The sequence below is a fragment of the Mytilus edulis genome, chromosome 1 (genome assembly GCF_963676685.1).
Source record: "Mytilus edulis chromosome 1, xbMytEdul2.2, whole genome shotgun sequence".
In the NCBI taxonomy this organism is placed as follows: domain Eukaryota; kingdom Metazoa; phylum Mollusca; class Bivalvia; order Mytilida; family Mytilidae; genus Mytilus; species Mytilus edulis.
The window spans coordinates 74,502,233-74,523,383 of NC_092344.1; the positions used below are offsets into that span (position 1 = coordinate 74,502,233).

General features: G+C 31.0%; 1 protein-coding gene across 1 annotated transcript; it reads left to right on the top strand.

Moving 5' to 3' along the window:
* The first annotated feature begins 50 nt into the window (after positions 1-50).
* Positions 51-20,451, top strand: LOC139489910 (succinate--CoA ligase [GDP-forming] subunit beta, mitochondrial-like). The gene is made up of 11 exons (XM_071276760.1): positions 51-167; positions 5,218-5,359; positions 5,809-5,908; positions 6,565-6,655; positions 10,775-10,927; positions 11,579-11,668; positions 12,122-12,218; positions 12,993-13,154; positions 14,048-14,190; positions 17,112-17,232; positions 18,532-20,451. The coding sequence occupies exons 1-11, from the start codon at positions 99-101 to the stop codon at positions 18,687-18,689; spliced, it is 1,326 nt and encodes a 441-aa protein (XP_071132861.1). The 5' UTR covers positions 51-98; the 3' UTR covers positions 18,690-20,451.
* Positions 20,452-21,151: the final 700 nt, after the last annotated feature.

The window sequence follows — 21,151 nt, forward strand, 5'->3', positions numbered from 1 at the left end:
CGGCAATAACAATCGTGTTGCTGATAATCATAGGACTATTTTGTTTGTACAAAAGAAGTTCGAAGTATCGCGAGAGTTTGAGTTTCTTTTCGAGAAAAATGGCTGCGCCCATGAAAATGATAAGAACGTCAGTTAGACACGGTTTATTGCAAAGACTGTGGAATAAAGTAAATGTCAATGAGATCTGATTTATTTTCCAACACAATATATATATATTTGATTATATCAGGTGCCTGATTGCTTATGTTCTTCAACAAAATTACACTTTATAGCATCTATCAACATTACCAAGTTTTGACTTTCAAGCCGATAAGGTGACCAGTCACTATAATAATGTAAACATACACATGGAAAAGGTTTAAACTAGAACATTCTGGTCAGCATTGTTTTCTGAATTAATCTCGCAATGTCCTTGATATATACCTCCCCTAATTCGTGTAATTGGCTACAAGCCGATAAGGTGACCAGTCACTATAAAAATGTGAATCCGGGTCCGTCCGCCCTGATTCTGGTTCGCCCTAGTTTCTGTTCGCCCTAATACCTGTTTGCCCCGAGTCCATTCGCCCTGATTTTATTTTTTAGTATAGTGTTGCGTTGTGTGTATATAATTGAATGTGTTGAAGTCAGTCTACAATTTCGCCGAATATTTACGATGTATCATATTAACTTGTCTAAAGCTAGCTGCTATACTAAGTTATAAGTTTCAGTACATTTCAGGACTACAAGATATTGTGACTTCAAGGTATTGAGGACTAAGTTTGTATCTGTATGTAATTACGTTACTAGGAAATATAAGTTTCTGTGAATTTCAGCACTACATTGTATTTTTAAATGTAAAACAACTGAAGACAAAGTTGTTGTCTTGCTGCTACGAGGATAAGTTTCTGTGAATTCAAAGACTACAAAGTATTTGACATAAAACACTAAAGACTAACATGACTAAGTTATTCATATATTTAACTTTCTTGATACATTTTAACAATTTAAAAATATTCAGTAACAGTTATAACAAGATCAATTCCGAACTGTACTTCACACACATTTATTTCCTAAACGAATATTTAAAAGCACTAAATAGAATTACTATTAGTGAAACAAATACCAAAAACGCAGTCACACTGCTGTACATGATCACTTGTCATCAGTGTTTTTACCCATCCTTTTTTTTAATTTTTTTATAGACAATTCATATAACAATCAGTGATATCAAAGGTATCAAATGACACCTAATCAGCAATCAAAATTCAATCAACAGTAATTAAAAGTAATTATAAAATAAAGTGTAACAATGCAGCCAAGAATGTTATTTAATTAATATAAATTTGGCAAATATTCTGTATTTAACTTTTAATAGATATACATAAATTTTAATATATATATATATTGTTCATTGATGTAACATATATAGATATTTATATCATAATATAGGGCAAACGAACCCAGGGCGAACAGACTATCAGGGCAAACAAACTCAGTTCGAACAAACCTAGGGCGAACATGTAATCAGGGCGAACGATCCCGATACCTAAAAATGTAAACATACACAGTGTTCTAGGATTTTTTTGGCACCTTGACTTACCACGGGTAAGATCAATAAAAAAATTACTTACCCACATCTAAAAGTTTAATCCGCCAACCAATGCGGACGGCGCAAAGCTCGCCGCCCTTATGGCCGGGGGTCTGGGGGCCGCTCAAAAAACTTTTATGACATGCTTTAAATTATATGTTGTGAAGTTTGTCTGAACAAAGCTGGATTCGGATACGATTGAATTTTGTACAAAATTTAAAAAAAAACGATTTCTTACTAAATTTGACAAATATGTTATAGTTATTACTATGTCATTTATTAAGAGTTATAATAAATGCAACTGTAAGTTTATTTTCCTCCGATGACAAGAAAAAAAATCGTTTATGTCCCGATTTTAGCACCAGTTATCAATCCGGATTTTCCGATTTTACCGACACCGTGACCGACTTTTAGAATGATAGGTGAAGAATGTGGTCTCTTTTGCGCTTGATTACACCTAGTAAACGAGTGCTTGAATAAAAGCGCCGATAGACATCGACAAAATCTTCGATCTTTTATCAAAGTTTTTTCTCGTGATTTAATAAAAATAAAAAGCAGATATGGGAAAATTGAAGAGGACCGGGAAATTTCAAGAGTTTTTCGGCTTCCCCGAACTTGAAAATTGACTTACCACCGGGTGACAAAGGCTAAAAAATGACTTACCCGTTGTCCTAATCCACTTACCCCGGGTAACGGGTAATGGGAATCCTAGAACACTGATACACAGTGCTCTAGCTAGAAATCAAAAGGGGCAGGGTGCCAGTGGAGGGCAGGGCACTTTTTATGATAAGAAAAGGCACTGCTCATTTTTTTGTCTAAGTTTCTGTGTGTATCACGAGTTAACGAATCTCTTTGTTTTTTTTATTGTATATGTTGTTTTTTTTAAATAAAGATGCTTTTCAACTATAGTCTTTATTTCATTGTTTGTGTAGTTATGATTGATATGGTACATCTTCATCAACATATTATGTTTTTACAGTTCAACTTCACTCTACCAATTATCAAAGAATATGTGTTTTTTTTTGTTTTTTTGTTGTTTTTTTTTATCTATATAGGAATTATAGCTTTGAAAACATCATATGAACTGAAACAGAGAGCATTACTAATTTAACAATGTTTAGAACATGGATTGCTAAAAGTATAATTATCAAGTAGAAATTGCAATATATATTTTTTAATATGTTCAAAGACAGTTAATATCTTTAAGATAACATGATTATGCTATTATAAATTATTATTCAATTGGTAATTTATTCCCTTTTTTGGTACTAGATAATATTTTTAGAGCACAAATTTGTAATAAGCTAAAACAGGGGAAGTAACTCCGAAATCAATTTCCACCACGTTTGGGTTAATTAAAAACTGTGCTTGTCGCTAACAAGTTAAGATGGAAGGCATTTCTGTAAAGGCATAGTTTTATTTTGATGACTTAAATTCAATTCTAAAGTCATGAAAGTCTTCATTTATATACACTCTTCCATTGTGACTTGGAGATCGAAAATGCCGACCCAAGCTAAACACACTCGCTGACACATTCATCAAAAGTATGACAAAAAGATACATTGTCCTAATTAAATTACCTAGTTATTAACACCTTTGAAGTCTTTATCATTGTAATTGATTGTAATAAAATGATTAACCTGGGGGCAATCACACAGGTGTCATATATGTAATTAACTTGGAGATCAGAAATCGATGAAACAAAATTTTACCAAAACGGCACAAGATAATTTTGGAAAAAGACGTCAGGGCAGAAGGGCGCGGATGAAGGCACCCAGGGTGCAGCTGAGGGCACCCAGGGCGCGGCGCCCTTCTATTTTGGGCTAGCGAGACCACTGATACACATGGAAAAGGTTTAAACTAGAACATTCTGGTCAGCATTGTTTCCTGAATTAACCGTTATCTTGCACTGTCCTTGATATATACCTCCCCTAATTCGTTTAATTGGCTAATATTTTTGCTATCCCTTGGCTTAGATATGTACATCAGGGCTAGTAAAATACTGAGCTGCTTATAAGTCCTGGGCTAGTAAGCCATGCATTAGCTGTAACAAAAAATTTTAACCCTGGAAATTTACTTTCGTTTTAATTCATTGCTAAGTGGTTTGTTAAATCCTGAGAAGTACGAAAATAATTATGACGATATGGCTAACGCTAATTTGATAAAGACAGAAAATATTGAAATGTTTTCATCACCACATGTACCTTAAGCAACGGAAACTTTCAATCAAGAGGGACCCTTTCAGTACCCTATTTTTAGAACAAAACAACATTTCTGATTTTCAATTTAACAAAAATAGATTGTTGCGACAACTATGTAATAGATGCGCAGATAAGGGTAAATAACGCTACACAACACATTCATTGCTATGGACATTGTATATATATATATATAGACAATCAGCTGCAGTGATTCAATATTAAAGTGTAAACAGGAGTTATTCAAGAGGCAGTTGCACTATCAAAATTCTATTAGCTCAGTCTAGAAGTGATAATATTATTACACTAATGATTAAATTAATCATTTTAAATCTAATTACACTAATGATAAACTTAATTGTTTTAAATTGAATTTTTGATGTATCATATCTCCTCTACTGATCAGCTGAAAGTTTTTTTTGTCTTTTAGCTCATAGACTATTTTGTCATGTGACTGTGAAATCATCAATGTTTTTTCATGATTTACTCCTAAAGTATAGAATTTTATAGAAATAAATTATAAGGAATGACTGTAATATATTTTTGTCTAAATGAAATAACCTAAAAATGTGTTAACACTTTTTAAGTTACATTCCTATAATAACTAAGGCAGCCTTGTTTTCACAGCTAAGTTTATCCCTTAATAGCCTTGTCTCATTGATTTACCATGGTTAATCAAAAATGTATTAATTGAATTAAAAAATTAGTTATCAAGGCTATGCATTTAGTTTCTGTTCAAAGTCTCAAGAGTTCCCTAGAGCCCACTATAAATGAAATAATTTTACAAATAACAAACATATATATGTTATTACAGATTTAGAAAATTTAAGGAATAAAAAGTAGACAACTCATGAAAGTATCTGCAATAACACACACAAGTTATATTCTGTAATAACCCTATAGAGTTATATCTCTGACTGTACACAGGTTATTCAGCGACTGTTTACGAGAGCAATAGCACATTTTTGTTCTTGAGATATCAACTATTTTTTCATTGTTTGTGGCAAAACATCAAGTTTTGTAATGCATGTAATTATTAAATACCAATCTACAAATGAAGACACTTCATTTATTTTTGTAGGTAACAATTTTTGTGGATTGAAAAATACTTTCAAGAGATATTTGAATTTTATGGTTTTTCAAAAGTCTGCATATATTCTTAGAGCAAATATGGCAAATTTGTAATTCGGTGAATACTTCAATTTATATCCGTGTAACTACAAAATCAATGAAAATTGATATCCAACAAATAAAAAAAAATCCACAGTATGTTCATGGTATAAACATCCATTTCTTGTCCTGCTTATGACTTGTGCATGCTATTGAAGTTTACAGTGAAATTTGGTACTGAACATAACAATATATTTATACCTAACATCCTGTTACCATGGTTACATAACATTACAATATATATCTTATATAGTAGTAACATTCTGATTTTCTTCTTTTCAGGCTAGCGTTTTAGGGTCAGTAAGATGTTTACATTTACAAGAATATCAGAGTAAAAAGTTGATGCAAGAGAATGGAATATCTGTTCAGAAATTTGTTGTTGCTAGCAATTTTGAGGAAGCCGAACATGCTACAGATCATTTAGGTTTGTGAAATAAATACACATTTAAAATGAATTCTGAACTTTCTCAATTTTAATTGCCATTCCTTTTTATGCAACCTTTTAAACTTATTTGATAAGTTTAACGCTCATCACAATACACATGATACAATTGACTATGTGGAGGAGAAAGTAAAATCACAAAAATACTGAACTCTGAGGTTAATTCAAAACGGAAAGTCCCCATTCGAATGTCAAAATCAAAATATCAAACATTTCAATTGAATGAAACTATGAATAGCAACTGTCATATTCCTGAATTGGTACAGGCAGTTTTTGATGTAGAAAAGTGACAAGTGACTTTTTCTGAGGAGAAATAAGGAGAAACATTTTCTTCAGCTTATCTTCATTCAGAGGTTTTCTGCTGCTATTTGAAATCAGAATCAAATTCTTATTAAATAAACTTCTAAAATCACCTAAAATTGTATTTTTAGATGTGAAAGAATATGTGATAAAGGCACAGATTTTAGCGGGTGGTCGAGGGAAAGGAGTTTTCTCAAATGGCTTCCAAGGAGGTGTACATTTAACGAAAGAGTAAGTTTTCAAGTTTTTGCAGATTAAGATTGATTCATTTGTTTGATTATCTTAATCATGATAGTTTGTTTGATTATCTTAATCATGATAGTCATTTTAATAAATTGATTCAAGGTTAGATCCATTTTTTAAAAGATTATATATTCTTAATATATATATAATAAACAGTAATTTTCAAAAGCAAGAAAATATATTATTCAGTGCTGTTTTGTAAACAGCCTTTATAATAAAATATTTTTTTAGCGTAAATCTGCAATCTTTTTGTTTCTGATCAATAATAACTAACCACTTAGATTGTTCTTTTCGTGATTGAAAGATCATTGATGGTAGAAGAATAACTGAATTTTACCACAATTGTATGTAAATTATAATTTTCTGACTGTTGACGTAACACCACCTTTCGTCAGCTTCATGGATGAGTGACTGAGAGAACTATCATAATAATATTCAATCAATAAACATGTCAAAGGTGAATTTATAAAGTTTGAAGAACTTGCAGGGAACTTTATTTTTTAGAAATTAGTTTGAAACTATTATTTATATTCTCTTGCCTGATGATTACCTGACTTTTAGTGAACAAAAGAATATTCATAACGAAAAAAATGTTTTGCATATTTTAAATCAATATTACATGGATCTTTCTTTATAAATTATAGCAAAAAACAAGTACCATTTATAGTAGAAAATATGTTAGGAAGTAAACTAAAGACTAAACAGACTGTTGGTGATGGTGTACTTGTACAGAAGGTAACATTTAGATTACATGGTGTCCAAATAAAAGAGTGTAGATTATGTTAGATTATGTCAATCTTCACAGGAGGGCTACAATGGCAGATTGGTCTAACATGACACAATGTTTAAATATAAAAAAGAAGATGTGGTATGATTGCCAATTAGAGAACTGTCCACAAGAGACCAAACTGACACAGAAATTTAAAACAACTATGGGTCACCATACAACCTTCAACAATGAGCAAAGCCCATACCGCATAGTCAGCTATAAAAGGCCCCGAAATGACAATGTAAAACAATTCAAACGAGAAAACTGATGGCCTTATTTATGTAAAAAAGTGAACAAAAAACAAATATGTAACACATAAACAAACGACAACCACTGAATTACACTTTACACTGTCAAGTTACTCAGGAGCAGTATTGGATGGTAGCAGGGTTGGCAAAAATCCGGGTTTTATGAGTATTGCCCAGCCGAGTGGGAAATACTGGGAAAACCAGGGGTTTTATTGGGTAATACTGGGTAATATGCCTTATGGAATATGGAATATGTATGGAATACTGGCCTGCATTTTGAAGAGGATTCAGTGATTAAACACAAATGCAATACGTTAAAGATATTTATAAACTCATTTTGATTTATAAATAAGTTTCATAATTGCTTCAGAGACTTATGATAAAAGTGTATACATTTGAGAAAGGATTACTCTAGCAACTCTGAGACAATTGTACAAGAAGACGCATTAGACAAATATAAATAGCAAAAAGCCTTTCTCAACCATTATCCTAAAAATGTATTAAATCCCCCTTCTGTCTAGGTCAAACTGGTAACATTCATGTAAAGTCATTTATTTCAAATGTATATAGCAAATATTAAGAATTAACAATTGCATGTAAGAAAAAATCCTTTTAGATAATATCTATGTACATTGTACATGTTGTACATCACTTATTAGTAAGTAATTATTCAGATTAGAACACAGATATGTTTATATACAATAATCAGCCTTTTCATTTCTATTAGTGCTAATGACATGACCCTGTAGAGTGTTTATTTAGCAATATGATTGTATTTCCAATCGAATTTACCACACTGCAATAAAATGTATTTTTATGCCCCACCTACGATAGTAGAGGGGCATTATGGTTTCTGTTCTGTGGATCTGTTCGTCTGTCTGTCCTTCTGTACCCTCTTCCTGCTTCAGGTAAAAGTTTTTGGTCAAGGTAGTTTTTGATGAAGTTGAAGTCCAATCAACTTGAAACTCAGTACACATGTACCCTTCTGATATGATCTTTCCAATTTTAATGCCAAATTAGTGTTTTGACCCCTATTTCATGGTTCACTGAACATAGAAAATGAAAGTGCAAATTTCAGGTTAAAGATTTTGGTCAAGGTAGTTTATGATGAAGTTGAAGTCCAATCAAACACAGAAAATGATAGTGCGAGTGGGGCATCTGTGTACTGTGGACACATTCTTGTTTTTAATCATTGTTAATAGTTTGAATTATTGAAACAATGGTCAATACGGTATCCTAAAATGTACTAATCTGATATTTTGCCTACATAGAATTAGTGGAGAAGAGAATGAAATTGAATTTTCAATCTTCTAGCAATGACTCTCTATGGTTATCTGTATAAAATGTATATATTTAGCTATAACACTATGAAACTACCACAAGTCTTTACTCTTTTGTGTTGAAATAAGCTTAAAAAATCATATTGCCCAGTAATACCCATTTCAGGGAGATTTTGCCCAGCCCGGGAAAACCTGGGTAATACTTTGCCAACCCTGTAGCTGTGGCTTTAATACATGAATAAGGAGATGTGGTATGATTGCCAATGAGAAAACTACTCACCAGAATTCAAATGACTAAGATAGAAGCAAATACTGTAAACCAACTAAAGTTCAGGAGATTTATTTTTCACAGCTTTCACAAGTAGAAAAATAACGTGTAAGTAAATTGTTGCAAAGATGTATAAAACTTGGATCTTTCCTTTTCTAACTTCATCTTGTAAATTAGAAAATCGTGAAATTAAATGGCTGCGAAGTGGACTAGAAAGTGATAAACACAAAAAAAAGTATCTGCGAAAATAAGTTGGTTTACAGCATAGCTCATCATAATTAGGCCTTCAACAATAAAAAAAACCAACACAAATATAAAAATAAGGAGAATTTAGATTGCCAATGAAACTACTATCCGCCAGAGTTAAAATGAAGTAGTTACCCTAGAAAGCAATGATAGGTTACTATAAAGCATTTAACAATCAGAAAAGCCCATACTGTGTAGTGTGCTCTAAAAGGCAATGACATGAAAAATGTGAAAAAATCCTATCTGAAAACTAAAAGGCTCATTTATAATAAAACAATGTATGAAGAAAATATTTTAAAGACATGAACCAATAACAACCACTGGAGAGACTGTATTACTGGAACATAAAAAAATGTGGCAGGGTTAAACATGTTTGTTTATAATAGCAATCTACCCTCCCCTAACCTGGTATGTCAGGCAGATTCCAAAAAGAAAAGAAAATTTCCGTCAAAAAGAACAAATTAAGAAAAATAATACTAACTGTTATTTGAATGATAATATGTGAATGTTTTATTGAATAGTTATAATGTTATATAAAGCAAGCAAACCAATTATTGGATATGATTGTTTCCATTAAAAGTAGAAATGATCACAACAAGTTGAAAAATGTGAAATGTTTGACGGAAATTACTTCCCATTTTTTGACACAAGGTTCATGTTTTACGAGGCTTTAAGTTGACACTGGTATAATAGTTTTATTAGTGTAGTCTGATTATTCAAACATTTCTGTTTCCAAATCTTTTGCTTTTCTTTTGTTAAAAACATCTGATATATGTATTTTTTTCAATTTCAAATACCTTACTTATTAGATGCTCGTCTGTCAATAAATGTTATGATAGCAACAGGTTCATAAAATCTTGCCACATCATTGTAGGTACTTATATAAGCCTGTTAAAATGGTATTTCATTATGTACATTATACATACACATTTTGGATCTTTCAATTTACTTTATTTAATCAATAGTTTTATCAAATCTGTTGCTAACATAATTTCTGTCAAACTTGTCATTTTATGTTAGCAACATTTGGATGTGCTACAAATTAAAGTTATCTGTCCTGGGTTAAAATCTTTTTGAATTTCAGGCAGCAGTATTTTGCAGGAGTTCTTAATATGACTTTCAACTAGGATAAGATCTCCAATGTTGGTTAAAAATCTCAAATATATATTGTCCGTCAAATTTATTTATGTTAGCAACAATCTTATGTTAGCAAAAAGTCCGTCAACATCTTATGTTAGCAACACTATTTAGTCCATCAAATTTTATGTTAGCAACACTATTTAGTCCATCAAATTTTATGTTAGCAACAATAATGTCCGTCAAATTTTATGTTAGCAACAAAAAAGTCTGTCAAATATTATGTTAGCAACAAAAAAGTCCGTCAAATATTATGTTAGCAACAATAAAGTCCGTCAATTTTTATGTTAGCAACAACTTAATTTCTGTCAAATCTTATGTTAGCAGCATTGTTCATGTTTGTCAAATTTTATGTTAGCAACTCTAAGATAATCCTTTTTAAAAGTTATTCCAATTCCTTTTTTATTAGTGCAAATGTTCAGAAATGTTTTATTCCAATTTGCCTTTCATATTAAATCAAGATATACATCCAAACCTTGAAAATACTGAAAATATCAAGATTTTTTGTGTTGTTAACATAAGAATTTTCCGTCAAAATGTCTGTCAATTTTGTTATGATAGCAACATTTTTTTAAGGTGGTCTTTATTTAAAAATATAATGTGAATAGATCTATTTTTTGTCAAAAAGTGTTTACTTATATAAGTATAACATGTATTCCAAAACAGAACTTCATTGGTGTTGATTTTGTTAAGCATAATTTTGGGAACTTTTCAACTTTCTTATTTGGAATCTGCCCTCAGTGGTGTAACAGCATTACATAAGAACAAACTGCAAAAGTTAACTGTAATTAGCTCAACTAAAAAGACCAGTACAAGACACAAGAAACACTAACAGAAAAAACAATAGACAAAAAGCATCAAAATAAATGTATGCTTTGCAATATTAATGATTTGTAATTTTTGTAGGTAATGGTAGCTGAAGCTTTAGATATAGGGAGAGAAGCTTACTTTGCCATACTGATGGATCGTACATACATGGGACCAGTAATGATTGGTAGTCGGCATGGTGGAGTAGATATTGAAGAGACAGCTGATACTGATCCTGATTCCATTGTCAAGGTGCTGAAAAATTTAACCTTTGAACTGGAAATTCCTTTCAGAAAATATTTTTTTACAATGTTTATTCTAGAAAAGAGATTTTAATTTTGAGAAATTGACATCAAATTCTTTCTTGATTAAAGAAGATTGACGAAATATTTAGTAACTTTTCTTACAATGTTAATAATAATTACAAATTTATAAAAATCTTCTATTTCGGACTTGAAATAAATAAAATATTCAAAAGGTGAAAAATAAACTTTAAACTTAAATTTACCGCATATATGGGAAATCCATGACTGAAATTCATTTGCAAAGATGGGAAACATTAAAAATGTCAACTGAGGTAACACATGAATGTTCGCAGTTACACAACTTATTTAGTACTGACCTTATGAATGGAAATGCTAATACTAATGTGTTGAATTTATTTTAAATCAGTATTATAAGGTTCCAATAATGTCAGTATTTAATGAATGCACTAAAAAGTCATATATTAAAAATTCTATAATACATTAAATTTTGAAATGTTTTAGTGCAGATTATTATGAGGGTTTGTTTATTGAAATTATAAACCTTTTAATTGAAAATGTCACTATTTTAAGATAGTGTAAGAACGATGTCAGATGCCATGTATTTGTTTTTTTTAACCATTTTCTTTAACCTTTTCAGGAGCCAGTAGATATTCTTACTGGTATTAAAGATGAGCAAGCCTTATCTATGGCACAGAGGTTAGGTTTTGAAGGTGTTCACTTACAAGAGGTAAGATATGTAAATAAATATGCCCAAATTTTTCAGAAACATAACATTGGTTCAACATAAAATTTAAAGTAACAATCATAGTACATGTCATGCATGTAGCATACCAAATTACCAATGATAATTCACAATTAAGATTTTATTGTACAGTAAAATATATACTTGGGTTACTCTAACTTTCTCTACCAATAAAAACTGGCTGTCACAATATAGCTGACAGGTCTGAAAATGGTTTAATATAGCATCAATCAATCCATGTAAAATGTAAGCATATGCATTTACAAAATAAATGAAAACTTTTATCAAATCTCAAATTTAAAGGTCACTTTTTTTTAATAAGGTCAGTTTTCTTCTGGTCCCAAGGGCGACCTTTTTACAAAGGTTTGACTGTATATGTTTGTTTAATGCAACAGATCATATAAAGTTATACAAATTAACCTAATTTGTGTGTTTCAGGCAGCAGATCAGATAAAAAGTCTATATAACCTATTTATAAAGGTTGATGCATCCCAGGTAGAGATCAATCCATTTGGGGAGACACCTGATGGCAGAGGTAATACTATAATAGCGAACTATAATTTGCAATGAAATATATTGGCATAAATGTTATCACTGTAGAATGATATTTGGGGGTGATTTTCTTAACATAATGAAAAATTATAAGTTTGAGTTTTTTTATGCCCCTGAAGTAGCAATGGGTGAATTAAGTGCTAACATTGTCCGTCTGTCTGTCCCATATATACATGTATGATCCAAAAATTGGTTTCTGTTTTCTCACTTTAGATTGCCTTTACCAAATGTTATAAAACTTGTACTCAATGCCCAATACCACAAAACACAGATCAAGTTTGAAATTGAGTGATGTCACTTTTATTATTCTTGAGTTATGCCCCTTTATAAACGGAAAAAAATGCTAAATCTAGTTTCTCAACCAAATGTTATGAAACTTATACACAATGCTTAAAGTAACAAAACAGTCTTAACCACATGACCCCTGCAGCTGTATGAGGACATTGACTTGTGCATATTTACAAGTGGGCATCTGTGGCCCATAGACTCATTCTCCAATTATTTTCATCTGTTTCACTATTTATATAAAATTATTTAAATATAAACCATCTAGATTTGATCTTTATGAAAGTTTAGATTCAGTGACAAGAAAGACAACAACAAAAATATCATTTGAAAATTTCTGTGAAAACTTTTAAAATAAATTACTTTGAAGTATATTGATATAGACATGATAGATAACCAATCAACATCTGAGCTATTATTGAAATTAAAAAAAAAGGGGATATGTTATTTATTATAAATATTACTTTTTCAGTTGTGTGTTTTGATGCCAAGGTAAACTTTGATGATAATGCAGCTTACAGACAGAAAGAAATCTTTGCCATGGATGACATGTCAGAGACAGACCCTAGGGAGGTGGAAGCTACACGATTAAAACTTAATTATATAGGATTGGAAGGAAGTATAGGTTGTCTTGGTAAGGGTTCAGTTTTATTGTCAGAATTCTTTCTGAATATGCATGAAATATTTGCCACTAGACATATAAATACCAAGCAATTGATCATTTGTTGATAGTTCAGTAACATGGGTTATTTTGGTTCATTTCATATTTAAAGAAAATTATCATAATTGAATTTTCCTACCAACTTATCATACAGAGATTTTACAGTTAAGAATAGTTAAAAGATAATTGGTAAAACCATGGTAAGGCCAAGGTTTTTTAAATTTTTTGTTTTACTGTTTTTTTATGTGAAAAAATTTGGTTGGTCAGTTGGTTGAAAAAAAATAATCTTACAAGATAGAAATATGTACAGATGTAATATTTCAGCTTTCTAACAATAGATTTGGTCTCATTTTTCTTAATTTTAAACCCAAAAATTATTGCTCAATGGAAAATTAAGGTATCAGTTTTATCCTTTGATATCAAAATGGACAAACTTTTTTTTTATCAATCTATGAAAGAAGAAAATTCATATTGTTTGTGGATATCTGACATCTTTCACGTTTGGACTGATCCATTTCATCTATGAGATGAAAAAATCTGATGGATTTATAAAAAATGAGAAAATTATGAACATTAGAAAAGTAGGGTCTGCAGGTTTGTAAACCAACAAATTAAATAACTCTGGCCTAAAATTGAATGTTAATTACTCAATAATAGACAGTAACACCTCAAAATGTTATGTTGATATCAATAAATTCATGGGGTTGAAAAGGTCAAAACAGTTTCCTATAAATGAAAGGAAACTCCAAATTAAGCAATAACAGTATCCTATTTAAAAACATCACCAGTAAAACAGATTATTGCAACTGTCATATTCCTTTTATCCCTTTCAAATTTATATCTTATTTTACACACTTATTTTGTAGTAAATGGTGCTGGACTTGCCATGGCTACCATGGATATTATAAAATTACATGGAGGTGAACCTGCAAACTTCCTGGATGTAGGAGGGGGTGTATCAGAACAGCAAGTTTATGATGCTTTTCATCTCCTCACAGGAGATGCTCATGTAAGTGGTAGTTCCTACTAGTAGTAAAGTATATTACCAATTCTAATATGACGACCTATTATCGTCAACCAGTATAAACACAATATATCTACCTATAACGCATACGCAGTAATACACAAAAACGGTTGTTCCTCATTACGACCAACTTATTTAAACTGCCAGATATTCTCAATTTTCGACATCAAAATTCCCAGTTTAGGAAGGCCAAGATTCAGATATAATATATTTATTTCTATTCTACAGCAAAATAAACAAATCAGTCCATTTCAATTTATTTTTCATGGTAAAATTTCATATAACGAAAATTACGCAAGAAAGCAAACATTTATATCAATCAATTAAACTCTTATAAAATTTATCTCCAAGGTTTTTCGGGTGGCGGCTACCCAACTCTGTTATTTGGGGATTGTGGCGGTATTTATTCCCCACCTTTTCAAATTATTGTCATTTATTCAGTTTTGGTTTATTACATACATGACATAATTGTTCATAACATTCAGTTGTATTATGTTTTTAATGGTTTCTGAATAAATTACCTTTATCGCAAACCTTTGTAAGATATTTTGCAAATGAACACGAATCCTTGGAGTAATTCCTTGTCACGTCATCAGTTTAAAAGATGATGTTATTGTCTTGGCATGGCAACGAAACAAGGTGACATCACAAGTATGTTTCCATAAACAAAAAAATCAAATGTAAATACTGGGTGTTTTAAAGCTTCTTGTACGCCTCAGAACGAATAAAATTACATTAGAAGAAAATATAAGTGAATAATGCGATTAAAAAAAATAAATAATTGAATTATATAATATTACTAATATTATCAAAATGTGGTAAAACGGGACAGCCAAAGCAGTATCGTATGTATAGGAATTTCATGATTAACAAAATTAACGAATTTGTCCTCTTAGTATCGGAATAATTCATGGCAGCCATAGGTTTGTTTTTATTGAACCATGGGTTGTGCATTTATATTCGTATTTAACCCCTCCCTAATGCTCAGGGTAAAATAATTGAATATAAATGTCCAACCCATGGTTATATGAAAACAAATCTACGGCTGCCATGAATTATTTTTTTAAACCACCAGATGTTAGTTGATCACTCTAGAGGTTCATTAAAGAAAATTTTACTTACTCTAGAGGTTCATTAAAGAAAATTTTACTCACTCTAGAGGTTCATTAAAGAAAATTTTACTCACTCTAGAGGTTCATTAAAGAAAATTTTACTCACTCTAGAGGTTCATTAAAGAAAATTTTACTATTATGCAATGTATAATTTTACCGCAGATTACCTACTCTGTGCAAGGACATCCTGGTACTTGGTCATGTTAGAGCAACATAAAAAAGTAAAATCAGACATACTATCTGTGCACTTTCGAGGGAAAGTTTACTGTTTTTCAATGATTTTGTTGTGTTACAGGAGGTCCTAGCATAAATAAGATAACCTTTTGAAAATTGATGAACTTTGAAGTCAGAAGTCTGTAATATGAATTAATGATGATGAATGGTTTGTTGAATTGACATAATAACATGGACTTGTATTTTTGGTAGATATAAAGTTTCATGGATTGGGGATTTTGACAAAATGTACATACAACACTATATAGAAGATTTTTAGTGGTTTTAATACCTATACCCAAGAAATACCATGAAAATTGGTATCCCACAAATGAAAAATTCGTAAGGGTTCCTTGGAACCCAATGTCTCGCCTACTTTTGCTGTTAATTGCAGACTCAACAAAAATGAGGAAAAACATCAATAAAAATTTCCCTCTCGATACTGTCGTTTGATTGAAAGAAGCTTCCAAGTTTGGTAAAAAATCCAGGATAGTTTATGAATCTAATAAATGTTTTATAAACTTTAACTGCAGACTGTATGCAATGTTAACTGGAAGAAAAACTAAGTCCATTTATAAGTAAAATATGGAAAAAGTGAATTTTTTTTTCACAAAATTTACTTCTGAATAATATCTTATGATCAGAAACAAGCTTATGTCTAAGTTTGGTAGAAATCCAGGATAGTTTAAGAACATTATAAAAATTTTAAAAACTTAAACCACAGAGTGAATGTTTTGTTTCTGGCCAAAAAAATAAGTCCATTTATAAGTAAAATACGGAAAAGTGGAAATTTATTTTTACAAAATTTTCTTCTTGATACTATCTTATGATCATAAACAAGCTTCTGTCCAAGTTTGGTACAAATCAAGGATAGTTTATGAAAGTTATTAAAATTTTAAAAACTTTAACCACAGAGTGAATGTAATGTTTCCTCGCAGAAAAACTAAGTCCATTTATAAGTAAAATACGGAAAAAATGGAATTTTATTTTTACAAAATTTACTTCTGGATACTTTCTTATGATCATAAACAAGCTTCTGTCCAAGTTTGGTAGAAATTCAGTATAGTTTAAGAAAGTTATTAAAATTTCAAAAACTTTAACCACAGAGTGAATATTTGTGGACGCCGCCGCCGACGACGACGGAATGTAGGATTGCTTAGTCTCGCTTTTTCGACTAAAGTCGAAGGCTCGACAAAAATGAATTCACAGGGCCTAAATTAATATATTGTTTGTTTCTCCAATCCCTGACCCAGCCAAGCCAGGTGTGGGTAGGTATGTAGGGAAATAATTTTATTTTTCCAAAGAGATTGAACATTATCGGACTATCAGGCAAACCTGAAAATCCAAAATGAATAAAATTATACTTGACTTAGTTATGACAATAAAATTTTATGAGTAGCATTTTTGCAGGGTCGGTCGGGATTGGGGAAACAAACAATATTTTATTTTAGGCCCAGTATAGAATAGATAATGTATCACATGGTAATCTACCGTCACACTATTAGTTAAAATATTCATATTAAAAAAAGGAAACATTTACCGTCAGACTGTGTGCTTAACAGTAAATTATCTATTTTTCAGGTGAAAACAATTCTAGTCAATGTATTTGGTGGCATTGTTGATTGTGCCACTGTAGCCAAAGGTATTGTGGAAGCCTGTAAAATTATAAATCTAAAGTTGCCACTGGTGGTCAGACTTGAAGGTATGAATATTATGCATCATGTGATTTATATAACATATTTTATTGCAGTCTTATTTCCAAATACATTGTCTCTGTACTACTAGATATGATTGGTAAAAAAAAACATTAAAAAGAAACCGGTTTAAAAATAGGTTTTAATATACAAAACTCCAAAATATGTTACATTTTTAAAAATAGTGTGAATAAACATTATACAAAAAATAATTTCAGAATTTATCCTTCGGTAATTATTTGCTTTAAGTGAATGTCTTTTGTGTACTTATTTGTCCTTGAAAAAAAAAGATTGAAAAAATATATTTTATAGTCAGATGTTTTAAAAGTGTGTGGGCCATCAATAACTTTGTCAAACTTTCATTGAAAACACAACAGCAGACACTGGTTTATGATTCAGAGATCAAGTCTAAAGCCAGTATTTTACTGATAAACAGATTTAGGTTTTTGCAATTAACAATTACATACAATATTAAATTATTTTTTTTTAATGTTAAACTTGTAAACCCTCATGGATTGACAGAAGCTAATCTTCAAGATTATTCAGCTGAATAAAAAAAGGTTAAATTTTAAAAAATAATTCTATATTTTACTGACAGCAGCAATTTCAGGCTGACACAGGATTTCACGAAACCCATTACAAATTTTCCTTAATTATTCTATTAATAAATGCACACAATAATGCCTTAATCTAAAAAACCTCATAAAGAAAGTATCCCAATGACATCTAGAGTTTAGCTTACTGCCTTAAACTAAGTAGAATTGGTAAACTTTGTCAGTTTTTGTCACACTTATTACTGGTTATATAGACTGTGTCAGGTATCTCTGTCTGCTGGTAAGAGATGTATAAATAAACAACAATTGTAAAGTTAGGAACTATTGCATGCATTCATTATTGTGTTTTTTGGAGAAAGGACAATAATGCAGTTTTGATATTAGTGATGCATACAGATTTATGTAACAGATATCAGAATGCAAATTCTTAATATTATGATAAAATTGAGAATGGAAATGGGGAATGTGCCAAAGAGATAACAACCCGACCATAGAAAAAAACAACAGCAGAAGGTCACCAACAGGTCTCCAATGCAGCGAGAAATTCCCGCACCCGGAGGTGTCCTTCAAGTGGCCCCCAAACAAATATATACTAGTTCAGTGATAATGATACCCGTCAAGTGGCATTATTCATATTAATAAAACCTTGCAATAATTTCTGACCTGAAGAATAGAATAATTACTACACAATTATTGGTAATTCACCCATACAGTTTTGCTCATGTTTAATGTGATTTATATGTTCATTTTCAGGTAGAAATGTAGAGGCAGCTAGGAAGATAATGGAAGAAAGTGATATAGACATACATGTTGCTGATGGCTTCGATCATGCTGCACAATTGGCTGTACAACATGCAAAAGCATATATCGAAGCATCAGCTAAAAAAACAAAATCTGATGACTTTTTATAATTGATTTAGTGATTAGAACTGTGATAATTTTGTAATGAATAATAGATTATGTGGCAAATTTTTATTTAATCAGGGCTGTGTAGGTTAAACATGTTAAAGGTGGGTTGTAGAATTAACATTGAAGAAATGTATTTGTAGATTAGGTATAGAATCTTTATGGGAGGGAAATAGTTTCTTAAATTAGGGTAAAATGAGATCAAATTTAATAGCAATTTATCTAAATTATTGTAATTCGTCTTTATAATTCTTTGTTTTTGTGCATTTATCTTTTCACTCTCAGTCCCTATTTCATACAGTTAAAAAGTTACTTCACCAAAGAGTTGGAAAGAATTTGTTTCTTTGAAATTGTGTTATTTTTATACGACCGCAAACAAATTTTGAGGTCATATATTGGTATGACGTTGGTGTCGTCGTTGCATCGTCCGAAGACACATTGGTTTTCGCACTATAACTTTAGTTTAAGTAAATAGAAATCTATGAAATTTAAACACAAGGTTTATGACCATAAAAGGAAGGTTGGGATTGATTTTGGGAGTTTTGGTCCCAACAGTTTAGGAATTAGGGGCCCAAAGGGTCCAAAATTAAGCTTTGTTTGATTTCATCAAAAATCGAATAAGTGGCCATAGGGTTCTTTCATATGCCGAATCTGACTATGTATGTAGATTCTTAATTTTTGGTCCTGTTTTCAAATTGGTCTACATTAAGGTCCAAAGGGTCTAAAATTAAACTTAGTTTGATTTTAACAAAAATTGAATTCTTGGGGTACTTTGATATGCTGAATCTAAACATGTACTTAGATTTTTTATTATGGGCCCAGTTTTCAAGTTGGTTCAAATCGTGGTCCAAAATTAGACTTTGTTTGATTTCAACAAAAATTGAATCCTTGGGGTTCTTTGATATGCTGAATCTAAACATGTATTAAGATTTTTGCTTATGGGGCCAGTTTTCAAGTTGGTTCAAAATTTAACTTTGTTTGATATCAACAAAATTAAATTCTTGGGGTTCTTTGATATGCTGAATCTAAAAATGTATTAAGATTTTTTATTATAGGCCCAGTTTTCAAGTTGGTCCAAATCAGGGTCCAAAATTAAACTATGTTTGATTTCAACAAAAATGGAATCCTTGGGGTTCTTTGATATATGACGATTCTAACCATGTATTTAGATTTTTGATATTTGGGCCCGGTTACCAAATTGGTACACGTTGAGGTCTAAAGGTTCCAAAATTGAAATTTATTTGATTTCATCAAAAAATGAATTCTTGGGGTTCTTTGATATGCTGAATCTAACCATGTATCTAGATTTTAAGTTTTTAAGTTTAAGTTCTTATACTACATTCATTCTGTGTCAGAAACCTATGTTTTGCCAACTATTTAATAACAATCCAAATTCAGAGCTGTATCAAGCTTGAATGTTGTGTCCATACTTGCCCCAACTGTTCAGGGTTTGAACTCTGCGGTCGTATAAAGCTGTGCCCTGTGGAGCATCTGTTTATAATGTATGTGTATTATGTATGAAGTTTTACATTGAATATATATATATATATATCTCCTTTATATCACTCTTTTCACATTTTGATATGATTATGTCATGATTTATATTTTGTCCTTTTGGCAGCACACATTCCTGTTGCTGAAAAATTCACACAGCTAGGTACTTTCAACAGCAACAAATGTGGCTTTAGGCAAGACATATATTTGTTAATCTGGTAACTGTGTTAACTGTTTGTATACAATTTTATAGTATAAAAGGAGAACACTTTATGTCTGGTTTGTAGATGTCTTTGTTCTGTTACTGTGTGGCATATACTGTGGATTAATTATTGAAGGAATGACTGTAATATTTTTTCTGTTTATGAAGAAATAACATAAAAAATTTGGTGCACACTGAATAACGCGCGTAGCGGGTTATTTAACAGTGTGCACCGCATTTTTTATGTTATTTCGAATAGACAGAAAAAATATTACAGTCATTTCTTATAATTTAATTCTAAATTCCATTTTAAACCGTAGAAAACCATGAAAAAACGTTGATGACGTCACGGTCACATGACTTAATTATGTCTATGGGCTGACAACAAAATAACGTCAGCCAATCAGAAGACGCGTTACATCCAAAATTAGATTATTATTTGTTGGATACTGATTATTGTGGATTTCATGGATAAAGGTGAACCACAAAATTAAATGTTCGAGGAATGGCTTGTTCACTATACCCTGTTTGTAGACTTTGTAAAAACTAAAAAATTAAATATCCACTAACATATAAGTTTTCCTGAAAATAGATGAATCAACGGTACCGGTATATCAGTTTCATAAATCTTGTAAATGAAAGGGGGAAATGAATCTGATAGAAAACAAAGGATATGGAATATCCATCCATGATACAAAATCAGTTCATCTAACGAGGATTAACTGACTTTGACCTCATTTTCATGGTTCAGTGGTCAACATCTAGTTGTGG

What these genes read in the sequence shown, in the direction of transcription:
- LOC139489910 (XM_071276760.1), top strand. Translation starts at nt 99, where the DNA reads ATGGCTGCGCCCATGAAAATGATAAGAACGTCAGTTAGACACGGTTTA. An exon ending in TGCAAAGACTGTGGAATAAA is followed by an intron (nt 168 to 5,217) that starts GTAAATGTCAAT and finishes TCTTCTTTTCAG; the next exon opens with GCTAGCGTTTTAGGGTCAGT. An exon ending in GGAGACACCTGATGGCAGAG is followed by an intron (nt 12,219 to 12,992) that starts GTAATACTATAA and finishes TTACTTTTTCAG; the next exon opens with TTGTGTGTTTTGATGCCAAG.